We start from the raw sequence: 22,815 nt of genomic DNA on the forward strand, positions 1-22,815 counted from the left end.
AATATTTTCTAAAAATATTATGGATATGTGGGTGTTTAAATGACATTCATTTTTGTTGTACCCTGCTGTTCTTTATCAAGCAAAACCCTGTATCATCTTTTCTTAGGTTGTCCTTAAAATCCTGATTTGCTGCCCAGCTGCTCATCTCTATGGAATTTGTTTTGTTTTAGTTCCAATACCAGGAAACAACTCAGGGTCTTTTTTTTTTTTTTTTTTTTAATGCTCTAAATTTCAAAGTCAGTAATTCAAATAAATACTTTTTCTTAGAGTTTTCAAGTTTTTGTCATCTATCAATGAATATCTTTGTAACATATGCTTGAAAGCTTTAAGGGAGTCAAACTTGGTAATGAAACTCTTGGAGAAGTTTCTTGGAGAAGGCTCACCATCAACATCTCCACCTTCTCTAGGCAGGTCTTAAGATACAGCAACCACTAGTTAGAAATTATATGTCATCTGAGTTGTGATTCATTATTGCAAAGCAAAGTCATAAATTTCTTTTTTCTTAATAATAAAAGTGAAAAAGAAAATTTCACAGGTAATAAATACAGGTTAGTAAGTTGAATAAAAGTGATGCTATGTATTGTTAATAACCTAATTTTTATCATGGTCTAGACAATGATACTGAGTCTTTTGTGGTAGGTGGCTCGAAGTGTTAAGAATTGTCCCTAAGACTCTGAGAATAAAGTTATGTCCTGTGATACATTCAAAAACTAAAACAAATGAGTATAGAATATTGATATGACTAAAAAGGTGGTGGTAATTTGGGAGGTAGAGAGTCTCCTACCTCTTCAGTTAGATTTATGGGTTCCACATGGCATCCACAACCAAATTTGAAAGAAATAAACCCTCAAGGTAGTTACTGATTTATTGTTAGCCAAAGAAACACTTCATTTCTTCATGTGTTTAAAAATGCAGCCCCAGTATTAATTGAAAGCAATACTGTAATCTTTTTTGAAAAAATTGTATTTCTTGGTCCCTTTTATCCTAAACAAGATTTTGATGTTTTTAAATAACCCTGAGTTTCTGTTTAATATATACCAAAGCTGACTTAAACATTTTTAAATAGAAAATAATGATATATAGTAGCTACATAAACAAACTATATAGGTAAGCAACCATGAAATGGAGGGGAAATGTCTAGGATATAAAAACTTGCCTTAAACATAATTGTTTTATAGCCGTATAAATTAAGAATATATATGGTTATACAATGTTATGTTTTCTTAGCACATCAGGAGGACACTACAAAAGTAATACATAAGTCATGGTCCCATCCTAACTTTCAGTGCAAGTTGCAATGTTCAGTAGTAAAAAAATGCTTCACATATGTTAGTAAAGAATAAAAGAAATGAAAAAATAAGAGTGTAATTAATTGCCTTGTGAATTATACAGTCATTGCTGTGAAAGTTAAGTTAAAGAGAGCAAGTCAGGAAAGATATTCAGAGTAAAAATGGAATGAGAAAGATGCCCTTCCAAGCGAGTGAGAGGAAAGAACACAGTTTAAGATCTATTTAAAGGATATTGTTTTGATTGGAGCAGAAAACTGCTAGTTTGAAAAATAAGAATTTCGGTGGCAGAGGTATTTGAGGAGAGACTGGAGAGGCCTTTTGAACTTTATTTTACAGTGAGGAACCACTGTATGTTTTGAGCATAAGAGTGATAGAATCAGAGGAATATATCTGTGGGATTTTCATCCTTTAGAAACATGCAATATAAGATTAGAAGAGATGCTGGGATTCAAGTAGTTGTAATTTCAGAGACCAAATGTTAAGTGTAAATTCATTATTAGTAGAGAGAGATGTGGACTAGCGAAAACTGCTCTATTTTCAATAACAACTGACTCTAGCCCAGAATCATATTTTGGGACTTATTACTATACCTTTTCAGAATTATTACTACCTTAGAACTGTAATCACAAGTAGCAGAAATATACTAAAAAAGCAAAAACAAAAAAACAAAACAAAAAAAAAACCCTAAAGCAGAGAGATGAAGAAAAATAATTATTTAAATTCTTATCTCTTGACTTGACCCAGTTCAACAGGGTAAGCACCTGTGCTCTATAAATGCTACTTGTCCTAATTAGATCTCTCTAGTGTGAAAGATGTCAGGAGTACAGTGGCAAGAGCTGGTAGTTAACTTGAAGGATGGGGATTACGAAAGTATGCTAGAAATACAGAAGAGGAGAAATTTGGGACATACTATAAAAATTAAGTAGTGTGAACTTATATTTAAAAACAAAAGATGAAGGAGAGCGCTAGTCTATGTTTAAGATTTAGAATCTTAAAATTCTTCCACTTTATATCAGAGGATAAGTAGAGGTGATTCTGCTTTGAATGCTTATAAGTAGTACCATTGGAAATAGGGATTTAATAATTTTTCTCATTTAAAACAATATCGATAGTAAATGTATTTTGAAAATCATAGTTGAGTATAAGTCAGAAATTAAATTATTTTAAATATATTCAGAAAATTCACTAATATTTAGGGGCATCTTTTTAAGTTTACTAAATTTGTTTTTTTTAATATGTTCAGTTTTCTTGATTCAAACAATATTGATAATTTCCCAATTTTTAATGCCAAAACCTGAGGAAATGAGTCTAGCAAGGATTCTTAGTAAAGGGGTTTATGAATCCCCAGAAATGATTTGAAATTTTTTTTTATGTATGTACATACATATTCTTTAATCACGAATAGGTCTGTGGTTTTCATGTTTCTGAAAGGAGTCTGTGACCCTCCCAAAAAATAATTGCCTAGAAGATTCCTTTATTAACCATAAAATCTCTAGACAAAGGAAAACTCTATATATTGCTGTAAGTAGTTCTTATATTAGGCGGGACTCTAAGATCACATCTCTTTCCTTCTAAAATACTAGTTTGTGCTTTATAAAGCATAGAAATTCTGTGAAATCTGAGAAAACTGATTTATTTGTGACTAACCTCTGCACCTTTAAAGTGGCTGGCATATGGTGAGAACACAATAAATATTTGTTGAATAAGAAATATTTGCATTTATTAATTTTCTAGTAGTTTCCTTAAGACTATCTTTAAGCCATATATTTTAAAAAATAATTTGAGGTTGCTAATTGGTACCAAAGTCTATATTTTTAGAGCTTTTTATTTTATGCCAAAATAAAAATTCTTTCCTTGAAGGAGACTGATAATGCTTTCAAATTAGTATAGCACTGCCCAGTAGCCATATGAATTGAGTTTTAAAATATAAAGATGAAACATACTTATTCATTCCTACTTGTATATTATCAGATGTAACTCAATACCCTTCTTTTATAGATGAAACTAAGAATCAGAAAATGAAGTAGGTTGTCCAGATCACACAGCTAAAGAAATTTGTGCAGTCAGAATTTGAATTCAAGTCAGACTGCTTCCAAAATCTATTTACTTTACACTGTTCTATGCTGTCTCTCTAATACTTAGAGATTCTGTATATATTTGTACCCTACTTCTGTCTACCATTCCAGAAAAAATTATTTTTCATTTTTATGCGTCTCATGTTTAATAGTCTTTAAATACTCTAAAGCTAAGCAATCAAGCCTATTTCCTTATCAGTTATTTTTCACTTAAATACATATTTTTTTATTCTAATTAAAAAAAGACTTTTTAAGGCATTTGGATTTCTGAGGGGGTTGGAAAGACAAGACAGATTAGATGCTTTTTAAGCCTGAAAGAATCTTTGTATTCTGTTCGTACATTATTAAATTTTATATACAATCCTCTTTAATTCTCTTCAAATAGACATAGCTGTTTCTACATTTTTATACCATAGTTTTAGGACTATGCGAATACTAGTTTTTGTAAATTGTTTCTTGTTTACTCTTTGTTTACTTTTTATTCACTCATCAAAGTTTTTTTATGTAGAAGACCTATACTATTTGAACCTGTACTAACTTTAGTTGCTGTCAATTAAGGTATGATTTGACATATCCCTTCTCTTTAACTGTGTGGCTTTGATCATGTGAATGACTGTCTAAAATTATTCCCAGATGTGTTAAATTTTAAATGATCTTTGCAAATAACATCTAATTTATTGGATTCTTCATGAATCATTGTTAGTATAACATTTGTATTTGATGAAGTCACATGTATGATTTTTTAGTTCCAAAAATAATTTTTAACTAAGTGGGGCAGAGGGCTCCACAAAGATAATAATTTAAAAAGCAACAAATATTTATATTAGTATTCTTTACTTTTTCTCTATTTAAACTATTCACTCAAAGAATTTTGATTTGCTATGTTAAAAAAAATTACTGCTCCAAATAAATATTAGCTGGTTTAGTTTTATTTTTAAAATGTGCTTAGAATTTCTCCCCCTCTGATTTATCTTTATTTCTGCATCTTATTTGGTGTAGGCATAATGAGAGCTGTGTGGTGATTCTTTTGAGCTGTTAGTCTATGATAACGAGACAACTTTAAAACAAAAATCTGGGGGGAAAGGATCTAAATTCTCATCTTAGTAATTTTCTTTGACTTATTTTATAGAAAAATTTTGAACATCTGTCAGATACGAATTTTCTTTATCAACAGTGTTCTATAACTTCTTACTATATCCAGGAATACGTTCTAGACTCTTATATATGAAGTAATCCATGGAATAATTCTATAAAAATTTTCTCCAATATTTCTTTAGTACGTACCTATTTATTTGTAACACTCAACAGTGCAAAAATGGTTAGTCACCAACAAAATATTCAGATAGATGATATGTTCCAGTTTCATAGGAGATCTTTGAGGATTCAATGTGTACAGTTATTAGCACAAATATTAATTTTCCTTTCCAAGGTAGTAGGTGGATATAGAAAGTAATATGACAGCATATTTACTCACTTTCTAATTGGAGAGACTTGTAAACAGTTGCAAGGTGGAATTGTTATAATAGATAATAGAAACATATATGCTTTATCAGCTATAAGTTCAGGTAAAGAAAATCAGCTAGATAATAGGTTCCTCTCCTGATATTGATGGAAACCCATAAGAGAATTATATAACAGTATTTGGATGAATCAAGCAAATTGTGGAACATTATTTGGGGGAAAAAAACAAATGAAACAGTATTTGGGAGAATGGAGGTTCTATCTATCCATTGTCTATTAGCAGACATGTAGGGAAAATGTAATTTGCCAAAGATAAAATGACTTTTAAAGTGCTGCATTGATTCTGTCATGCCAAGCATTGATTTACAGGTTTGATTTTAGCATATTTTCTAAATGGAAGAATTCCTCTCCCAACAACCACTTAGGACAGCAATTCACAGAAATGTAGATGATTCCTGTAACAATAAAGGAATCAGATTGAGAGTGATAGGGTTTTTGTTTGGTTTGTTTTTTGTTTTATTTTGTTTTTTGTAGGAGGTATCAGGGATTGAACCTACAACCTCATACTTAGGAGGCCGGCACTCAGCCTCTAAGCTACACCCACCCTGATAGGTTCTTTATTTGTTGAACCCACTGAAATTGACTCAGATACAACAAACGGAACAAACTTTGATTCAACCCTATCACTTATCAGTAAGTCTAAGCAAGTAGAATTATACTATTTAGTCTATGTATCAGTGGTTTTTAACCTTGGCTGCATATCAGAATCACCTGTCAAACTTTAAAAAAGAATCCAGACCTACTGAATCTGTTTATCTTGGGATGGAACTTTGTCATCTCTGTTTTTTTAAAAGCTTCACAGGTTATTCTGATGTGAAACCAAGGTTGATAAACACTTTTTGCTGTAAAGTGTAAGACAGCTATCTTTTTGAAGCAGATATTGTTTCAATGTGCTAGAATTTTTTTTCTTTGTAAGAAAGGGAGGTTTTAAAGTTTTATTTTGGAGTTGGCAAGGGTCTTGACCCCTCAATTAAAAAATCTTTGTGATAGACCTTGAAGGAGAAAATTTTCTTTTGGAAGACCTGATTAGGGATGGACAAGGTTTATGATTATAAAGTGCATTGATTTCATTGTTCTATCTTAACCCTTTCTGAATAGATTCAAATGAATTATTATTAGTTATAGAGAAATTTTAATTTAGTACAGAGGGAAAGGTAAGTAGGAAAAAAAAGAAAAATCTTAACAGCACATTTCATTGTGTTCTTATGCAATAAAATTTGTACATTAAAAATATTTTTGACAGTTTATATGCTTCTTGTATAAAATTGGAAAATACAAAACATACAAAGAAATTAAAGCATCTGATGACATCACTACCTAGTATCATTATTACTATATTGCTGTATTTTCTTTCTAGGCATTTTACATATAAAATCCTAAAATGAACAGATGCTCAGACACATACATATACACACACACACACACACACACTTAAAAAAATCACATGCTATACATGCAGTATCTTGATTTTTTTTTTTTTTTTTTTTTTTTTGCCATGAGGGCACTTATTTTTTTATTTGTACATTCAGGTACTCTCATTTTTCTAATGAACATTTTGATTTAATATGTGGTTATATTAGTGTTATCTTTGAGGCAGAATTATGGGGTAATAGTCCAAAGATTATTAAGTTTATGTGAGGTTGTCTATGTAACTTTTTTTTGTATTTTTTCAAAATTTTATGAAGATGGCCAATAGAAGAGGTGAAATGATCGTAGTGAACATCTTTATACCATCTACCTAAATTCAACAGCTGTTAACATTTTGCCATATGCATTATCTGTACATAGTTGTGTATGTTCACTTTTCCCACCTTCCTTTTGGTTGGGCCATTGGAAAGGAAATTGCAGACATCGTAATATTTTCACCTTGAAATATTTCGGCATGTAGTTCTTAAGAATCAGAACATTTTTCTAACTGTATCATTTAGCATATCTAAGGAAATGAATAGTAAATTCCATAATATCTAAATCTGTTATTGAGCCCAGATTTCCCCAGTTATCCCTAGAATGACTATTATAGTTATTTTGAACCATGGTCTAATCAGTCTTTTTTAGATTTTTTTCATCAAGCAGCCACCATTTTTCTTTCTTTTTCTTTACACTGACTTTTTGAGAGTCTGAGCCAGTTTTTTATAAACTGTCCTATACCCTGGATTCATATGATTATTTCCTCATGGTATTCTTTAATCTTCTTCCCTGTTCTCCCTGTATACTTAGAATTAGTTTTATTAGATTTGGGTTAAATATTTTTAGCAAGTTCACTGGGCATGGCTTTGTGTTTCTTATTACATCAGTCATATCAGGAGGCACATGATGTAAAGTTGTCTGGGCTTTTGTTTACTAGATTAACTGTTACCAGCTTGGATTATTAAAGCTTGTTCTGTTAATAAGTTTAAGCAGCTATTGTTATAGAAACCTACAAATTTTCTAAAACTTAATAGAATATGAAAGAATTCAGGAATTTATATATCTCATTCCAGTGTTTACAGTAATTTGTTTTCTGTTAAAGATACCTTTATGACAATATTTAAAGGCAAAAATATATCTTTATCCACAGAAGCTTAAAACAGTCCAAAATCAGCTTCAACTTACATAGTTTTACATTTTATATCTCTTCTCCTACCTGTTGAGAACTAATATTCTGATGGCCTGCTTTTCTGTCACTTTCCTATTGCTTTAAACACTAATTTGCTTTTGTGCTAAATCATTGTAGCCATTGTTATTTTTAAGTAAGCTAGTTTTAGGAAATAATTATGTTGCTGTTGAGTTCTAAAAGCACAATCAATTTCAAATTAAGCTTCAAATAGGAGTATGAGATAAGATGTAAAATATAATGGTAATTTGTTTGCTAAAAGTAACGAGATATAGTATGGAAGTTTTTATTAATTGGCACAGGTAAGATAGGATGCTTATTTAATAAAATGTTCTCATGCTTTGATTCTATTACTCGTGGTAGAGAAATGAGTGCTTTACTGTAATATGTTATGAAATACATGTGATATCCTAGTTTGTCTACTGACACTGGGGTCTTAAATCTTAAAAAAAGGCCTCCGATGAAGCAGAGGAAAGTGGATCACAGGGAAAATTGGTGGAAGCTCTCAGGCAAATGAGAATTAATCATAGGGGAAACTACCGACAACTTCTGGAGGAGATGCTGACTAGTTACAGGCTAGCTAAAGTAGAGGGAGAAGAAAACCCTGCTGAACCAGCCGCTACAGCTACTACTGCGAACAATGATGCTGGAAACCCAGTGACAATGCAGGAAAGCCATACTGAATCAAAAAGTGATTTTGCTGAATTAGAGAGCTCTAATGAAGATTCAGGGACAAGGATGAGTGGTGAAAAAATATGACTTTCTTTTTTGGTAATATTTTTGTGATCTTTGATTTGTTGGTTTTTACTTAGGAAGTATATGTATGCATTTATATAACCAAACATTTTATTACTTAAATCTTGGAAAATTAGTTTCTTATATTCATAATAGCCTTCTTTTTTAAGAAGGCCTTCTTTGCATACGCCTTTATCAGATAGTTTAAATTTGACATTATAGATTTTGAATTTATAAAATTATATATATCATTTCATATTGCATGCCAGAAATCAGAGTACTGTTGTTAAAAGTTAGTAAAGTTCATACAAAACAGGATTAGAAATTACTGATTAAAGATTACATTATATTGTGGAAAATAATTGTTAATGTAGAATTTTACTGCTTCACATTATTTCATATATTAGTACAGTCATAGATGGTTTTGTAATAAATTTGTGTTTTCTTTAATAATTTTAGTTCTTCAAAGGATGGCAGATTCTGGCCTGTAATTTTATTTTTTCAAGGATGATAATTTGTGTGTTGGTTTACTTGTTTGTATTTTACACCTCTGTAGTTTTATTTTTAGAATTTGTGAGATACCAAATGTGTGATTATTTTTCTTTTCTCTGTATTCTTTATGAAATATAATTTTTGAAAAATCTGTGTATTATTCATACAGCTTTGGTTTGTATATTCTGTATAGCCTAACTATACACATGAAAATGTATGTCATCCAAGTATTTAGAATGAAATTATAAGTATTTAAGTCCAAATAAAGCATGTGATGTGGAATAATCTATGCATGTTGTACTTATTTTTAAAATTAATTATTTTAAACCAGGTTTGGCATATTGGAGAAATACCCATTAGAAATTCATTTTTGGCTTGGATTTTTTTTCATTAGCTAAAGGAAAAACTTTTTTCATGGAAAAATGAAAATGTCTAAGTTGGTACTATATTTAAAGGCTTACTCAGAGTAAATCTGTTGTTTCTATCCCCTTTACATGGCACAAAATATTAATCTTTGGACTTTATGAGCACACATAGATATGTGACAAAGTTACCTTGATGAACATTTTAAAGGTTGCAGTATTATCAGTTTCATTACTTATTATTCATCATTTATTAATAAAGATAAGAATTATGGGCTACTTTAAATAGTGACAGATGTGAGTTGATTTTGTTAAAATGGATTTTTAAAATACAGGTGGCTATTTGCCACATGGGAAAATATTTTTAAAAATAATTGTGAGTGTAAAACATTGACTTTTTATGCTTATGTTTTATATGGTATGTCTAAAGTTGCTTAAGGAAGTTGAAACTTTGGATCTAGCTGATGTTTTGATCTATTTTTCCAAAGCCAAAATATTTTTAAATGATTTGAAAGAAAGGAAGGCATTTGGTGGAGAAGGGAGGAAAAGAACAACCAGTAATCTATCTATATTAGATACATTTATACACACACACTATACAATACACACATCTCTCTGTAAAAGTACCTTTTTCAAACAAAGGAAGGTAATTTTGTTCATCTAATTTTGTTTTCTTTTAAAATTCAATCCAACCTGGAAGTAGTATAGGTAAATAATAATATTCTTCCTTTTCTCTTCCTGTAGGGTGCTGGAGATCTAGAAGACCCATGGTAGCCTTATAAACCTTCTAAAATGTTTTTGATTCTGAAAATTGGGGGAAAAACTTTTAATCACAATTTTCTTCAATACAAGGGAAAAATATTCTTGTGGATTCCCAGCGTTTTGTGATATGAGCAGAATATCATTAGTATTTCCCATCATTTGTTCATAATTTGTGTTTTCTGATAATTGCCACTCGTAGCATTGCCTGTACTACAGTATTTTTTTGCCAACCTCAGGCATACCAGTTACATCTGTATTGAGCTTTTGGCCCTAGAAACTTGGAGTTATTTCACCACAAATCAACAAAACTGCCTGAGGTGCATGGGAATATAGTTAGTTGTACTCTGAAGATACTTTATTATTATTTTTTAAACACACACACACATACATACAACATATAAGCATGTGAGAGTAAAGAATTGTATGAGATGTTCCTTTTTCCAATTCACCGAGTTGGGAGCCTTTTGCAGCTCTGTGACCTGGAATTTCCTTTGAGCAAATTACTATAGGATATGTATTTATTGTTATTTAATTTTTTCCAATTTTACTTGTATTACAAAACTGGGTTCTCCAATAATGTCCAAATTGTAATGTTGCCTTGCTTCAAGATAAAGTGTATTTGGCAATAATATTATAAACCCTTATGAATTTTATGCATGTATCTACTACCATCCTTCAACTAGTTCTGGAAAATCTTTTGAAACCAAATGGATTGATTTATGGCTATTATAATTTGTCTTGACATCTCACTGCAAATTTTTTAAATGATGAAATTTGCCTTTATAATGTAAATTATGATTTTTGTTTTACATGTGAATTTCTAAAGTTTAATTTTTTTCAGCTTTTAAGATTCAAATAAGTTTTTGTAATTTGGTATAATTGTTAATAGTTTATGTTATTTTAAAAACTCAGAATATCACTTTGAAGTTACTATAAATACAATTTAAATTATTTTAGATCTAAGGAAATATTACAGAGATATTTTCATGGGTTCAGTGACCTTTAATTTTATAACATTGGGCGTGGTACAGAGTGGCTGTCACATAAGGTACTTGAAGATTATTAGTTTAATTCTATTTTTACAATAACCTTTATTTCTTGAATTTTGCATGTATTATATACAATTAATGCTGAATATGAAGAGCAAAGTATCTAAAAGAAACTATTGGAATAGGAGAAGCAACAAATGTATCCATTTATAAATTTTGGTTTACATGTTAAGGATGCTTTGTAAACATTTTCTTGTGTTTAACTGTGTTTCAGCAGGATGTAATTGCCCTTGTGTATAGTTTAAATAGTGAGTCATCCTCTGGTCCTGTGTAAAATGGAATTCATGGTATTTTCTGTAACATTTTTCTTAAGTGGTTTCTGGAGAGCCATGCATTTGAATACAGAGAGCTTTCCTGATCATTTGATTCATTGTGCACCTGATTTTTGGTCTAAAAGAAATTATTGCCACAATATATTTTATTTATTCTTTAGATTTTAGCCTTGTAAGTTAAAGTGCTTCACATGATGATGTTAAAAGCTATTTGTCCCTTTATTAGATTTGGGGAATGGGGGTAGGGGATTGTTAATGATAGGGAATGAAGAATGCAAAATGTTTTTTTGTTCAAACTGTCCGACTCTGATCCAACCTTGTACTGATAGTACCTCCCAGTATGATATTGTGATGTTTCATACAATGCAGTGAACATAACCAACTTGTTACCTAAATAAAGACTTGATTTAAAAAAAAAAAAGTGTTTCATATTACTGTTTGGTATGATTTTCAAAAATAAAACTCTAGTTATGAATGTTTAACTTTTACATACTTTATATACTCTGAAGTTTTTCATATAAAATACATAGACGAATTATAAATTCCAAGGCGAAATTGAACTGTATAGTATAGTACTAACCCCTTTGTCACTCCAAAAACAGTTTTTATATTGTTGTTGTTTTTTTAATTCTTCCAGGGGGTTTGGGTGGCCCTTGAATTACAAATAATGTATGAATTAGCAAAAGAAAAATCTCTATTCACTGTATAATAATCTGAATATCCTAGTCTAGCTGTTCTCAAACATTTTGGTTTCATGACCTGTTTTATACGCTTGAGATGGACCCCAAAGAACTTTTTAGTGGGTAATAACTATGATATTGATTGTATTAGAAATGAAAGTTGAAATCAATTTTGCATACTAGTTTGGTTCATTAAAAATAATAAACCCGTTACATATTAACATAAATAAAATGATTTCATGAAAAGTCTTCACAAAACAAAACAAACGTTACTGTAAAAAGCAACACTGGTATATATTTTTGTAGTTCTCTTTAATGTTGGGCTAGATTTTCATACTTGATTCTACATTCATCTGGTTGAAGTATATGAAGAAAGTCCAGCCTCACACAAATATGTAATTGTAAAAGAGAAGAGCATTTTAAAAGCTTCAGATAATTCCTTTTTAATATTCCTTTTTAATACAGTATCAAAAGTTGACAACAGACTTTTTAAAGGTTAGTTACACTGTAGAATATAAAATTTTATCAATGGACTTTTCTTATTGTTACATCAAAATTTGTTGGTCTGTCTTGCATTGTGAATGGATCTTTATCTTCTGCATGATTTTGTAACATTGATGCATTGATCATTTGGAAAATATGGGTTCATTGAATAATGCAGTTCTTCTGAATATGGCCATGTTAAAAATATTTATAAAAATTTGTTAATACAACTAATCTTGTCAGAATAGTGTTTTAAGTATTGGAAAATCTGTCATGATGATCAAGGTGCTAGATGTAGATTTATCAAAATTTTTTCTTGTAAAACTGAACCTTTATTGTGGGAAACAGATATTGTTGGTTGTTATCCTTAAGTAATACGCTCGTTTCATTTGAGAGAAAATGTATGTTGGTTAATCATAGTCTGTCAGTCATCAAGTATAAATCATGTTTCATGAAAAAATGGCTAGTTTAGCACACATCTCCGTTACACAAGTGGTTTCCTGGCATCAACATCAAGTTTCAGTATGCACCAGAACCAGTAGCTCCCATTTCATCATGTAGGATAATAAAAATGTGTACCTAAGAGTAGAGGTTTAGTAGAAATAATTTGTACTGCTTTCCTCAAGGACATTTTTAGCTGAAACTTTTTATTTCCTTTTCCCTTTGAGTGTATGTCAGTGAAGATACAATGGCAACTAATTAGAGTTTGGTGCCAACTGTCTTGATTAATGCTAAAATGCCTGCAGTTTTGCTCACCATTTCTTTTGCATAATCAGTTTGAATGTCAACATCTTTCAAAAGAATTAAGCGTTAGTATTTTTGTGAAAATAGTTTTGACTTCACAGACCTCCTGAACGATTGATTATCAGGACCTTCCCCCCTCCCCCAACTGCTCTAGGCCTTTTGGACAGCTTCATAGTGTTAATTTATTCTGACTTTTCCAGCATAATGATAAATGAATCTTAAGGCATTGACTGACATAAAATTAACTTGGGATGGTAGTTGTGGGATGGTTACTGTTCACTTAAACTTAGAAAGCAAGTTAAAGTGGAATCTTTTAATATTATAGTTTTACCTCCAGAAATTTTACCTCCTGTGGTGAATGTTAACTTGGGAAACTGTGATTTAAGGTTAACAATAGCATTTGATTTTTGTGGAGTATATTCAGATCATTATAATCTTTTGTTAAGTTGTCTTCAAGTATTAGTCTATATTTAGATTTGTGTTATTTCTGTGGAAAGGTCTAACTCCAAATTGGATCTTTCAGTTAATATTTTAAGATCATTTTACCGTAGATGAGATCACATAAAGTTGGCCAGATAAAGTCAGGAATTTGACTCTTTAAAATGACACGTAGGTCATTTATGCTCAAGTCTTTTAGTGAGAATTTTTAATTTTCTGAACATTCAACAAGGCTGGGAAAGGGGTACCACAGAGGGAACAAAAACCTCACTAATTAAGTCTGTTACACACTGTTGCTTGCCCCATTATGAGTCTTGGTCATTAGAACTTCATTTACTTGAGTTTTTCCTTTTCAGTGTTTTTGGATAACCAAAGCTGATTGCAACTCTGATTTCTCCTTACTTAAGTCCTTTCTTAAGTCAGTTTTGTTTTCAGATGTGTAAGGATTGAGTTGAGTTTTGTTGTCTTTCATAGTCCTGTCAGGTTCTCCAAACCTTAAAGATGAAGGTTGTCAATATAGAAACAAAATAGTTACTAACGCGAAGTGGACTTGGCCCGGTGGTTAGGGCATCTGTCTACCACATGGGAGGTCCGCGGCTCAAACCCCAGGCCTCCTTGACCCATGTGGAGCTGGCCCATGCGCAGTGCTGATGTGCACAAGGAGTGCTATGCTATGCAGGGGTGTCCCCGCGTAGGGAGCCCCATGCGCAAGGAGTGCACCCCATAAGGAGAGCCACCCAGCATGAAAGTGCAGCCTGCCCAAGAATGGCGCCGCACACATGGAGAGCTGACAGAACAAGATGATGCAACAACAACAACGAAAAATAGTTACTAACAGCTTGGTTTATTTGGGTTCTTTTAATATTTTATTTAAGAGATACTGGAACATGAAGTTGCGTGTTTCCAAGATATATTTATGTATTTATCTTTTTGAGGTACCAGGGTCGGGTATTGAACCCCAGACCTTTGTATGAGGGAAGTGCTTGCTCAACTACTGAGCCACATTGACTCCCCTGCATTGGTTTTTTTGTTTGTCTGCTTGTTTGTTTTTAGGAGGCACCTGGACGGCCCATGTGGAAAGCAGGCACACAACCGCTTGAGCCACATCACCTCGTGCTGAAATTTACTTTTAAAATAGCATCTCACTTGGAAGGAAAAGCAGAGAATCTTAATAACAGGTGCTTCCAAGTTTCTTCACCATTAGTTTGTCAGCCTTGAGTTCAGTTTTTGACCAAGAATCATACTGCTAAATGTGGGAATACATTGGAAGTTGCATTATCATTGATAAGATTATAATACTGTACTGGTCTTACTAGAAATGACAGTGCTGACATGTTCCTTCAAGTTTTTTTGTTTTCTAGCAAGGCAAAAAAAATGCCTTTTAATAACAAAGTAAATATGCAGTTGTAGGAAAATGTTTCTATAATAATATCCAACATTTGAACTAAAAATCAGAAAGAACCTCACAAGTTTATATTCTAAACTAAGCTGCCTGTAATGTTTGATGGAATGAGACCGTGCATAAGAAAGTCCCCCTTGTAAAATGTTAAAATGCTAATGTAATTGTACATGTTAATCATTAAGCTTAGAATTTAAGTTATGATTTCATTTCAAAGCAATTCTAAAAGTTACTTGCTTTAACAAAAAAATTATTGGGCCTTGTAACAGTTTCCACTTAGTCTTTTTTAAGTGCTAAATTTATTTTAAGTCTTTTTTTTTTTCCCCCTGTTCAATTTTGGGGATCACTCTGTAATACCAAAGCCCAGGTGTTTATTTTTGCTCTTTGTTTTGGTGATTTGTGTAAGTTTTATTGTGGTCTAGAAGCTACTAATATAGAATAAATGGCTTGTTGGGCAGATTTTTTTTTTTTTTTTTTTTTTGGTCTTTCGTGGCTATGGTTATGGTATCATCTACCTCTTATTTTCTATTTTAGTTTTATTCTATGAACTCTTCTATTAGCTATGTGTATCATTTCACACCCAGATGTAACTGATACATATGCTCTTCTAATTCAGGGGTGAGGGGTGAATAATCTTGATGTTAGAAGGTTAGTTATTTCTGTTCTCTTTAACAATATCTAAACTCTAGTGGGACATTTTTTAATGTATGGATAGAATCAGAGGTTTGAGATTACTTGTTTTCTTGACTAATAACCCTAATCTATAATTTTGGCAAAAGTGAATCCTTTAGTGAATAAATCTGTACCAAAAATGTATTCCATGACTCATTCCTTATAATACCACCTATAATGGAAACACTTATGCATGCATTTGAGGTGACGAGGACCAGTATACAAGAATTATTCTAATTAGTGGGACAGATACTTTCTTTCCCTGTCCTAGGTCTTTAGACTCTAAATTGTGTGGTCACTATGCATGTCATGCCTAATTCCGAAGTTTTGAAGGCATGAAGTGCAGTTTATTTTGACAAAATTCCATAGTAAGATGATTCAGAAGAAAAAGTTTAGTTTGATATTTTGCTTATGAATAAGTATCTTAGTGAACTGATATGAAACTTATTTTAAATATTCATATTTAAAATTTGCTATTAAAATTGATCTTAGGCTGGTTATAATTATTATAGTCCTTTGGCTCTATTGAAGTATACTCCTGAATTGAAAGTTAATTGATTTAATTAATTCCTGGTATTATAGGTTCTTTCGGAACCCACAGAACTTCTCAAGAATGTTCATATTTTTAAATTACTTATACTCAGAAAAAACCTAATAGTCTTATGACTTTCATGTAGCTCAAGCCTTTTCTCCCCAAAATGTTAAAATTGCCAGAGGAAGTTGCTGGGTTACCACTTGTAAACCTCCTGCTTACCAGACTAATTCTTTTTTCTGTGGCATACATTGGTATTCCATCTAAGATTTCAGTTGAATAAAGGTTCTTGAACTCTGAAGTTTGCACATAAGCAAATTAAACTTGACAGTTATTTTTTTACAAGAAAGGAAACTGAAGAATATACTGCTTGTTAGCTATGAACAATATTTACAGTTTTTTATTTGGTCACCTGCGCAAATGTTGTGATTTAGTCATTTGGAAGGTGGGGGATGACAAGTGGGCTTAGGATATAACACAAAGTCAAGTCATCTCCTTTAGTTACCACCTTCCCCCACACACCTCTACTGTATAATTTTTAATTTTGGTAGAGGATATTATGAGGAATGGAGGGTGTTATTCCCAACTTCAGGTTTGAATTTATCTTTTCACATTATGACCGCTACATTCCCCTCTTTTATAGAACATGCAGTGAATAAATGAATTAAAAAGTAAACTGTATGACATTACATTGTATGGCCATGTTACAATGCATTTACCCATTTCCTTATTCAGGAACATTTAGGTGGTTTGCAACTTTTGTACCATTACAAAAACTGCAGTGAGCATCCTGGCATGTGTGCCCTGAACATATGTACAATGTTTCTTTAGATTGCACTTTGCCTAGAAATAAAATTACTGGGTGGGTCATGAGATAAGCACATCTTCAACTTTATACCTCCCCCAGCAGTGTATGTGAAGTTTCAGATCCCTCTATTCCTCCCCTTCCTCAAGAATACTCGATATTGTCAGACTTTAAATTTGCCAGTCAGAGGAGTATGAGTTCGTATCTCATGATTTTCATTTCTGATTGTGTAGGAGAGAACATTTCTCCCTGTGTCTGTTAGCTCTTAATTTCCTCTTAAAATGTTTTCATCCTTTGCCCATTTTATTTTCTTTGACCCTCATTTATTTGTGTGTGTGTGTGTGTGTGTATATATATATAAACTGTATATTAATCCTGTTGTATTACAAAAACCTGCATTTTTTCCCTTTTAAATTGTGTATGGTCTTGTTATTTATCTTTTAATTTTTTGAAGTATATCATTCATACACGAACATACATAAAAAGTTTGTAGTAAAATTTGTGAATTTACAAAACAAACATGCATATCATCATGCAGGGCTCCTGTATGTCTCCCCACCACCACCATCTTGTGTTGTTGTGAAACATTTGTTACAAACTATGAAAGAGCATTGTCAAAAACTAATTATAGCCCATATCTTACATTTGGTGTATTTTCCTCCAACTCACCCAATTATTAGCATTCTATATTAGTATTATATATTTGTTATCATTCATGAGAGAAGGTTCTCATATTTGTCTTGTTAACTACAGTGCATCATCCATTGCTGGGTGTTCTCTGTTATACAGTCCCATGTTCTGTGTAATCCATTCCAAGTGTACACTCAGTGATCCTCATTTTCTTCACACAGTTGTGCTTTCAACACTTCAATTTTAGAACATTTTCATTACCCCAAAAAGAAAAATCCCAACCCCCTTATATCCTGCTATTGAGAAGAGTATTCTTATATGCATGCTATTAACCACAATCTTCACCACTGAAATCACTGTTATATATTCCCTAGATTATATTGTAGTTTCCTTTCAATTAACATTTATGTCCAACTACCCCTTTCAGCCACAATCATATTTATAAATGATATTACACTTGTCATAATGTGTTACTGTCTATTCATTTCCACATTTTTACAATTAACCTTATTAATAATGCTACATACATTGTCAGCTCCCATTCTCAACCCATATTCTATTTGCTTATATTCTGTTATTTAAAGTTGTCCCTTCTCTCAAGCATACATATTTAGGTTTTTAATCCATCTAGAATTTACTGTTTTTATATATATATATAAATATTATATATAAATACATTTCTTATATATATATAACTAGTTGTGCCAACACCTTGTCCCCCTTGTCAAATAACTTCCATATATGTGTGTGGTCCATTTTTACTTTATTGTCTTCGTCTAAACCTATGCAAATATACTTTTTAAATTATTGCTTCATAAGTGTTGATACCTGGCAGGCAGGCAGGCCTTGTCTTCATTTTAGGTAGATTTTAATTAAAATGCAATTTAATCTGCATCCTTTCTAATTCATAAAACCTTCATCTGTTTTTGATTACAGTAGTGAAAATCATTCATCTGTGAGAATTACTTTGTAAATTCCTGTTACACATTTATGTTTTAAACTTTGTGCTTAGCACAAGACTTACTCATTTTATATTGTAATTTATGTAACTCCTTTTCCCTTCCCCCATAAAAGAGAATCTAGCAAGGGTGCCATGCCAAGTTAAATTGGAGCCTGAGACAAAAGGGAAATTGAGTAACACTGATTCTGTATTTAAAATTTTGATATTTTGTTATGGTCTTTTTGCATTCGTTTTTTTTTAAACTGTTGCACTAAAGATTAATTCCTTAATCTGCTAGTACCCTTTTGCATAAAATAATTTTTCTGGATGGCTTAGTGAAAGTGGAGGAAGAGGTGGACTAAGAAGAAAGAGTTCTTTGCTCCAGTAGGCACCTCAGTTGCCTGGTTCTGTTGCCTTAGTCAGTGAGCCATCCTTTTTCTTTTATTTTTCCATTCTTTTTCTTGAGCCATCTTTTAATATTTTAAAATGTTGAGAAAAACAAGGCAAGTTCCAAAAGGATACTGTTTGTTTAAATTCCCCCAAATCTATTCCAAAATGCATTTCCTCCCATATTTTAATGTCTTTGACATTGGGAAGCATGGTAGATCCATTGGCATTTTACAATTGGTGGTGGCCAGGCAATTGCTATTCATATTTCAGTCCCATAATTATTATTTTTTTTACACTTTTGAGACTACCTATGTTAAGTTTAAAGGCTGTTTAAAATGTCAATTACACAATGACTTAAAAATACAACAAACAATATTTACACAATATGAGATTAAGATCTGTCTTAACTCTTATTTCAGTAAGTATAAATTCTAAGTGTTGATAAAATACTATTTCATGGTTTAATTCGCAGCCATATTTTCCTTAATGACACATGAAAGAATGGTACATAAAATAATGGCATCTTAGCATTAATGAAATATGTATGGTTTATGGATTCATAATATGTATGTATAAAACATGCATAGGGATAATACACAATAATGGTAGGACAGTGATTACTTCAGAATCACTGGAAAGAGTATGATTTTTTATTTTCTTAAGGAAAAAAAGGGAACATTAATTTTGGATACCAAGTAAGAATTTCATATTTTCTATAATTTTCTGTTTGAATTTTTCACAAAATTTTGAATTAAAAAATAGAAATTAAAAAGAAACAAAATGAATTCAGTAGTCTGGAATTGCCTTCCAGGAAGATGACATCAATTTATAATCTCAACAGTATGTAAGAATTCCCATGTTTTTGCTTACTTACCAGTGTTACCTATTGCAATTCTGGTGGATAGACTATAGTAACTTAGGCTATTTTCTTGACTTAATTGTGAGTTATTTAATTACTAGTGATATTGGCTGTCTTTTTTTAAAAAATTAAAACCTGTTTATATATGGTGTTTTACTATTGACACATTTATCTTTTTGCTTATTGATTTGTGAGAGCTTAATATTTAGGAAATTAGCTGCTATTTTGTCATATGTTGCAAATTGTTTTCCCCAGTTCACTATTTGACTTTAAATTTTTTGTTGTTTTAAAATTAAGGCTGTTGAGAGATGAGGATAAGAACAGAGGGCAGCTAACCCTATTGCTGAAATATCCTAATTTCTTGAAAAGCTACATGCTCAAAATCATAGCTCTTTTCCCAAATCTTGTGTCCTGGTACTGTTTCTGTGCTTTTTTGCTTACACAATAACTTTTTGTTTCTATGCCAGCTTTCCTACAGGCAGAATAAGAACTTTCTACTTGCTATGATTAGAGAGCACCACAGAGGGCTTAGATGCTCTGATCTGAAGAGTAGTGGATACAATTCCCTTTTACCCTCTATATACTATGTTATTAATAAAAAAATATGGGGGAATTTGGTTTTTGTTTTACTTTTTAAAGAAATTTGAGGTAAAACAGTAAACTGCAAAGATCTTAAATGTACAATGTGATAAGTTTTGAGAATTGCTTTGTCATTTTCATTCAAAAGTTTTAGAATATTATTATTTTCCTTAACAGTTGCAACCTTCAGTTCCATTTATAGACAGTTTTTTCACATTCTGAGTAAGTATTTATATTTTCTTCTACAACGTTGGTCTTTTGTATTTGAAATACTTAATAAAATTGAAACTTATTTGGGGTACTGCTGTGGGACCAAATGTAAAGTAACATTGTCCCATAGTTTTTCCCAGTATCCTCTGACACCAACTGTTACATAGTAATCCAATCTTTTTCTCATTTATTTGGGCATTAGAAATGCCCTTTATTGTATATTCTTACATTTGCTCATCTTTTTATGAACATCCTATTTCATTGGTTTACATTGTATATGAGTGTATTATCTTAATCATCAATAGTTTTATTATATATTTTATTATCTGGTAGGGGAAGTGCCCCCTTATGACTATTTTTTTGAAAAATGAGCCTGAGGGAATGAGTGTAGCTCAGTGATTTGAGTGTCTGCTTCCCATGTACAAGGTCCCAGCTTTAATCCCTAGTAACTCCAAAAAAAAAAAGAAGTGTGTTTATTAGTTCAAATGAACTTTTGAATAATTTGGTCAAAGTTTCCATGCCAAATAAAATATGTTGATTAAATTGTACTTATGTAGATTTTCTTGGGGTCATTGGTATCTTTTGCAAAGGTAAGTTTCGTTCTAGGAACATGCTACATCTTTCTATTTATACCTTTTTTATACCCCCCCCCCCCGTAAAGTGTTGTTGCTTTCTCCATGTGGTGTACACATTTCTGCTTAGTTCCTTTTATTTTATATTATGCTGTTAAGAATGAACTTTTTTTCCTCCAATGTATTTTTATTTCTTACCTTCTTCGTAGTCAACTGGCTTTATTCACTGAAAAAAATTCATTTCAATTTCTATCCTTTCCACCAGATGGCAGCCTTGGGCACATCCATTTGTAAATCTGCTGAGCGCCCTGGTGTCAAGAAAGGCTGTGGCTGGCAGACCTCCCAAGTCCCCAAAAATACAAGGACAAAAAGGTTTTGTTTTGTTTTTTAAATCTGAAAGAAAGAAAAATGAATCCAACATTATGTCATTATAGTATTTATACTGCTTTTAACCTTTAATAGTATAACCCATTAGTGGAGGTAGAGAAGAACTATCACTGCATCCTTCAAAATCATATTTCTCCCTGTTCATGTGATCAATATCTGTGGCTTCTTGGCAGTGTTTTAAAAATTTTATTCCAGGAACTCTTCTTGGTTAAAGGCAAGCTTTAATCTATCTTTGTTGTTTCTCTTCTAAAAGCACCATTTAAATCAAAAGTTAGTGTATTTCTAAATGTTTTCTTAAGAACATCTTTTAACTCTGGTTTTTATCATTCCCAGATTTCCTCTAAAATGAGGTAAAATGTTTATAGTTAATAGAAAGGGAATAGGTTTATAACTGACTTGTTCAACATGAATATGAATCTTAACCCCTTAAATTAGATACTTTTAGCTCAATTTAGAGGGCATCAAAGAGCTGTAAAGTGTCAAAAGATCTTATTTTGGACAACAGTACATCACCTAAATAAACTCCCCTCCTGTATATTTATTACAATTCCATTTATTAGTAAATTTTGCTTATATAATCAGGGAATTTGTAACAACTGTAACTGTACAGTGACTGCATATTCCCTTTCTGAGAGTTTATGTTCCCATTCCAGGATTGAAAGGCACAAGAAAGTAAGGCAAACAAAAAATGAACACATACTTAATCCATGAGCACAGATGAATGCCAAAGTTAATTCTTGTTTTTCCGAAGACAATTGATATAAATAATATAGGAGATGATGTGGCAAAAATCTTGAATTAATAGGTAATCTTTTTTAGGGAAAACCCTGGAAAAAATTCCTCTTATTTTTGGATCTCTGTGTAAGTCTTTGGTGTGGTTTTGTGGAATAGCACATTTCTTTAATTTGTTGCATGGATCTATTCATGTTTTGTTTAATCTCTGAGAAGGAGTGTTGAAATGGATTCACCAGAATTTTACTATGTAATAGTCATGCCTGGAGCTGTCTTGTATGTTCTAAGACATTCCTTTAAGACAGAATTGGAATTGGTTAGAAGTAGATTCATGCACATATTTTAGAATAGTTAGAGGTACCCTAAATTTTTATAAATAAAGCCACAGGTTAGATGCACTTGGAAGGTTGGCCATACAAAGTTTACTCTTTGAAAAAGAAAGAATTCCTTTCTAATAACCCGTGTGTTTTTTATTTGTAAATGTACTTTTTTTAGGGCTTTTAGCTTTTTTAGAGTAAAGCACATCAATCTGGCAGTTAAGACAGAATGTGGTCTAGTATAATGTAACACTGTACTATACAACACTAGGAAATGTTACTATCAAAAATTTACA

General features: G+C 31.7%; 1 protein-coding gene across 6 annotated transcripts in view; it reads left to right on the forward strand.

The window, feature by feature from the left end:
• Positions 1–21,492, forward strand: part of PPM1B (protein phosphatase, Mg2+/Mn2+ dependent 1B) — a 129,653-nt gene extending 108,161 nt beyond the window's left edge. Inside the window, exons 6-8 of one of the 6 annotated variants that reach the window (XM_023588067.3) lie at positions 14,549–14,673; positions 20,479–20,523; positions 21,349–21,492. In XM_023588067.3, the coding sequence (XP_023443835.1) occupies positions 14,549–14,673; positions 20,479–20,503 (150 nt within the window). In that variant the 3' untranslated portion in view covers positions 20,504–20,523; positions 21,349–21,492. Of the gene's footprint in view, positions 1–106; positions 6,063–7,931; positions 11,572–14,548; positions 14,749–20,478; positions 20,524–21,348 lie in introns of those variants that run through there. The other 5 variants (XM_023588071.3, XM_058278492.2, XM_058278491.2 and 2 more) reach the window with 5 other exon arrangements.
• The last annotated feature ends 1,323 nt before the right edge of the window (positions 21,493–22,815 follow it).

Source organism: Dasypus novemcinctus, chromosome 17 (assembly GCF_030445035.2).
Source record: "Dasypus novemcinctus isolate mDasNov1 chromosome 17, mDasNov1.1.hap2, whole genome shotgun sequence".
Taxonomy (NCBI): Eukaryota; Metazoa; Chordata; class Mammalia; order Cingulata; family Dasypodidae; genus Dasypus; species Dasypus novemcinctus.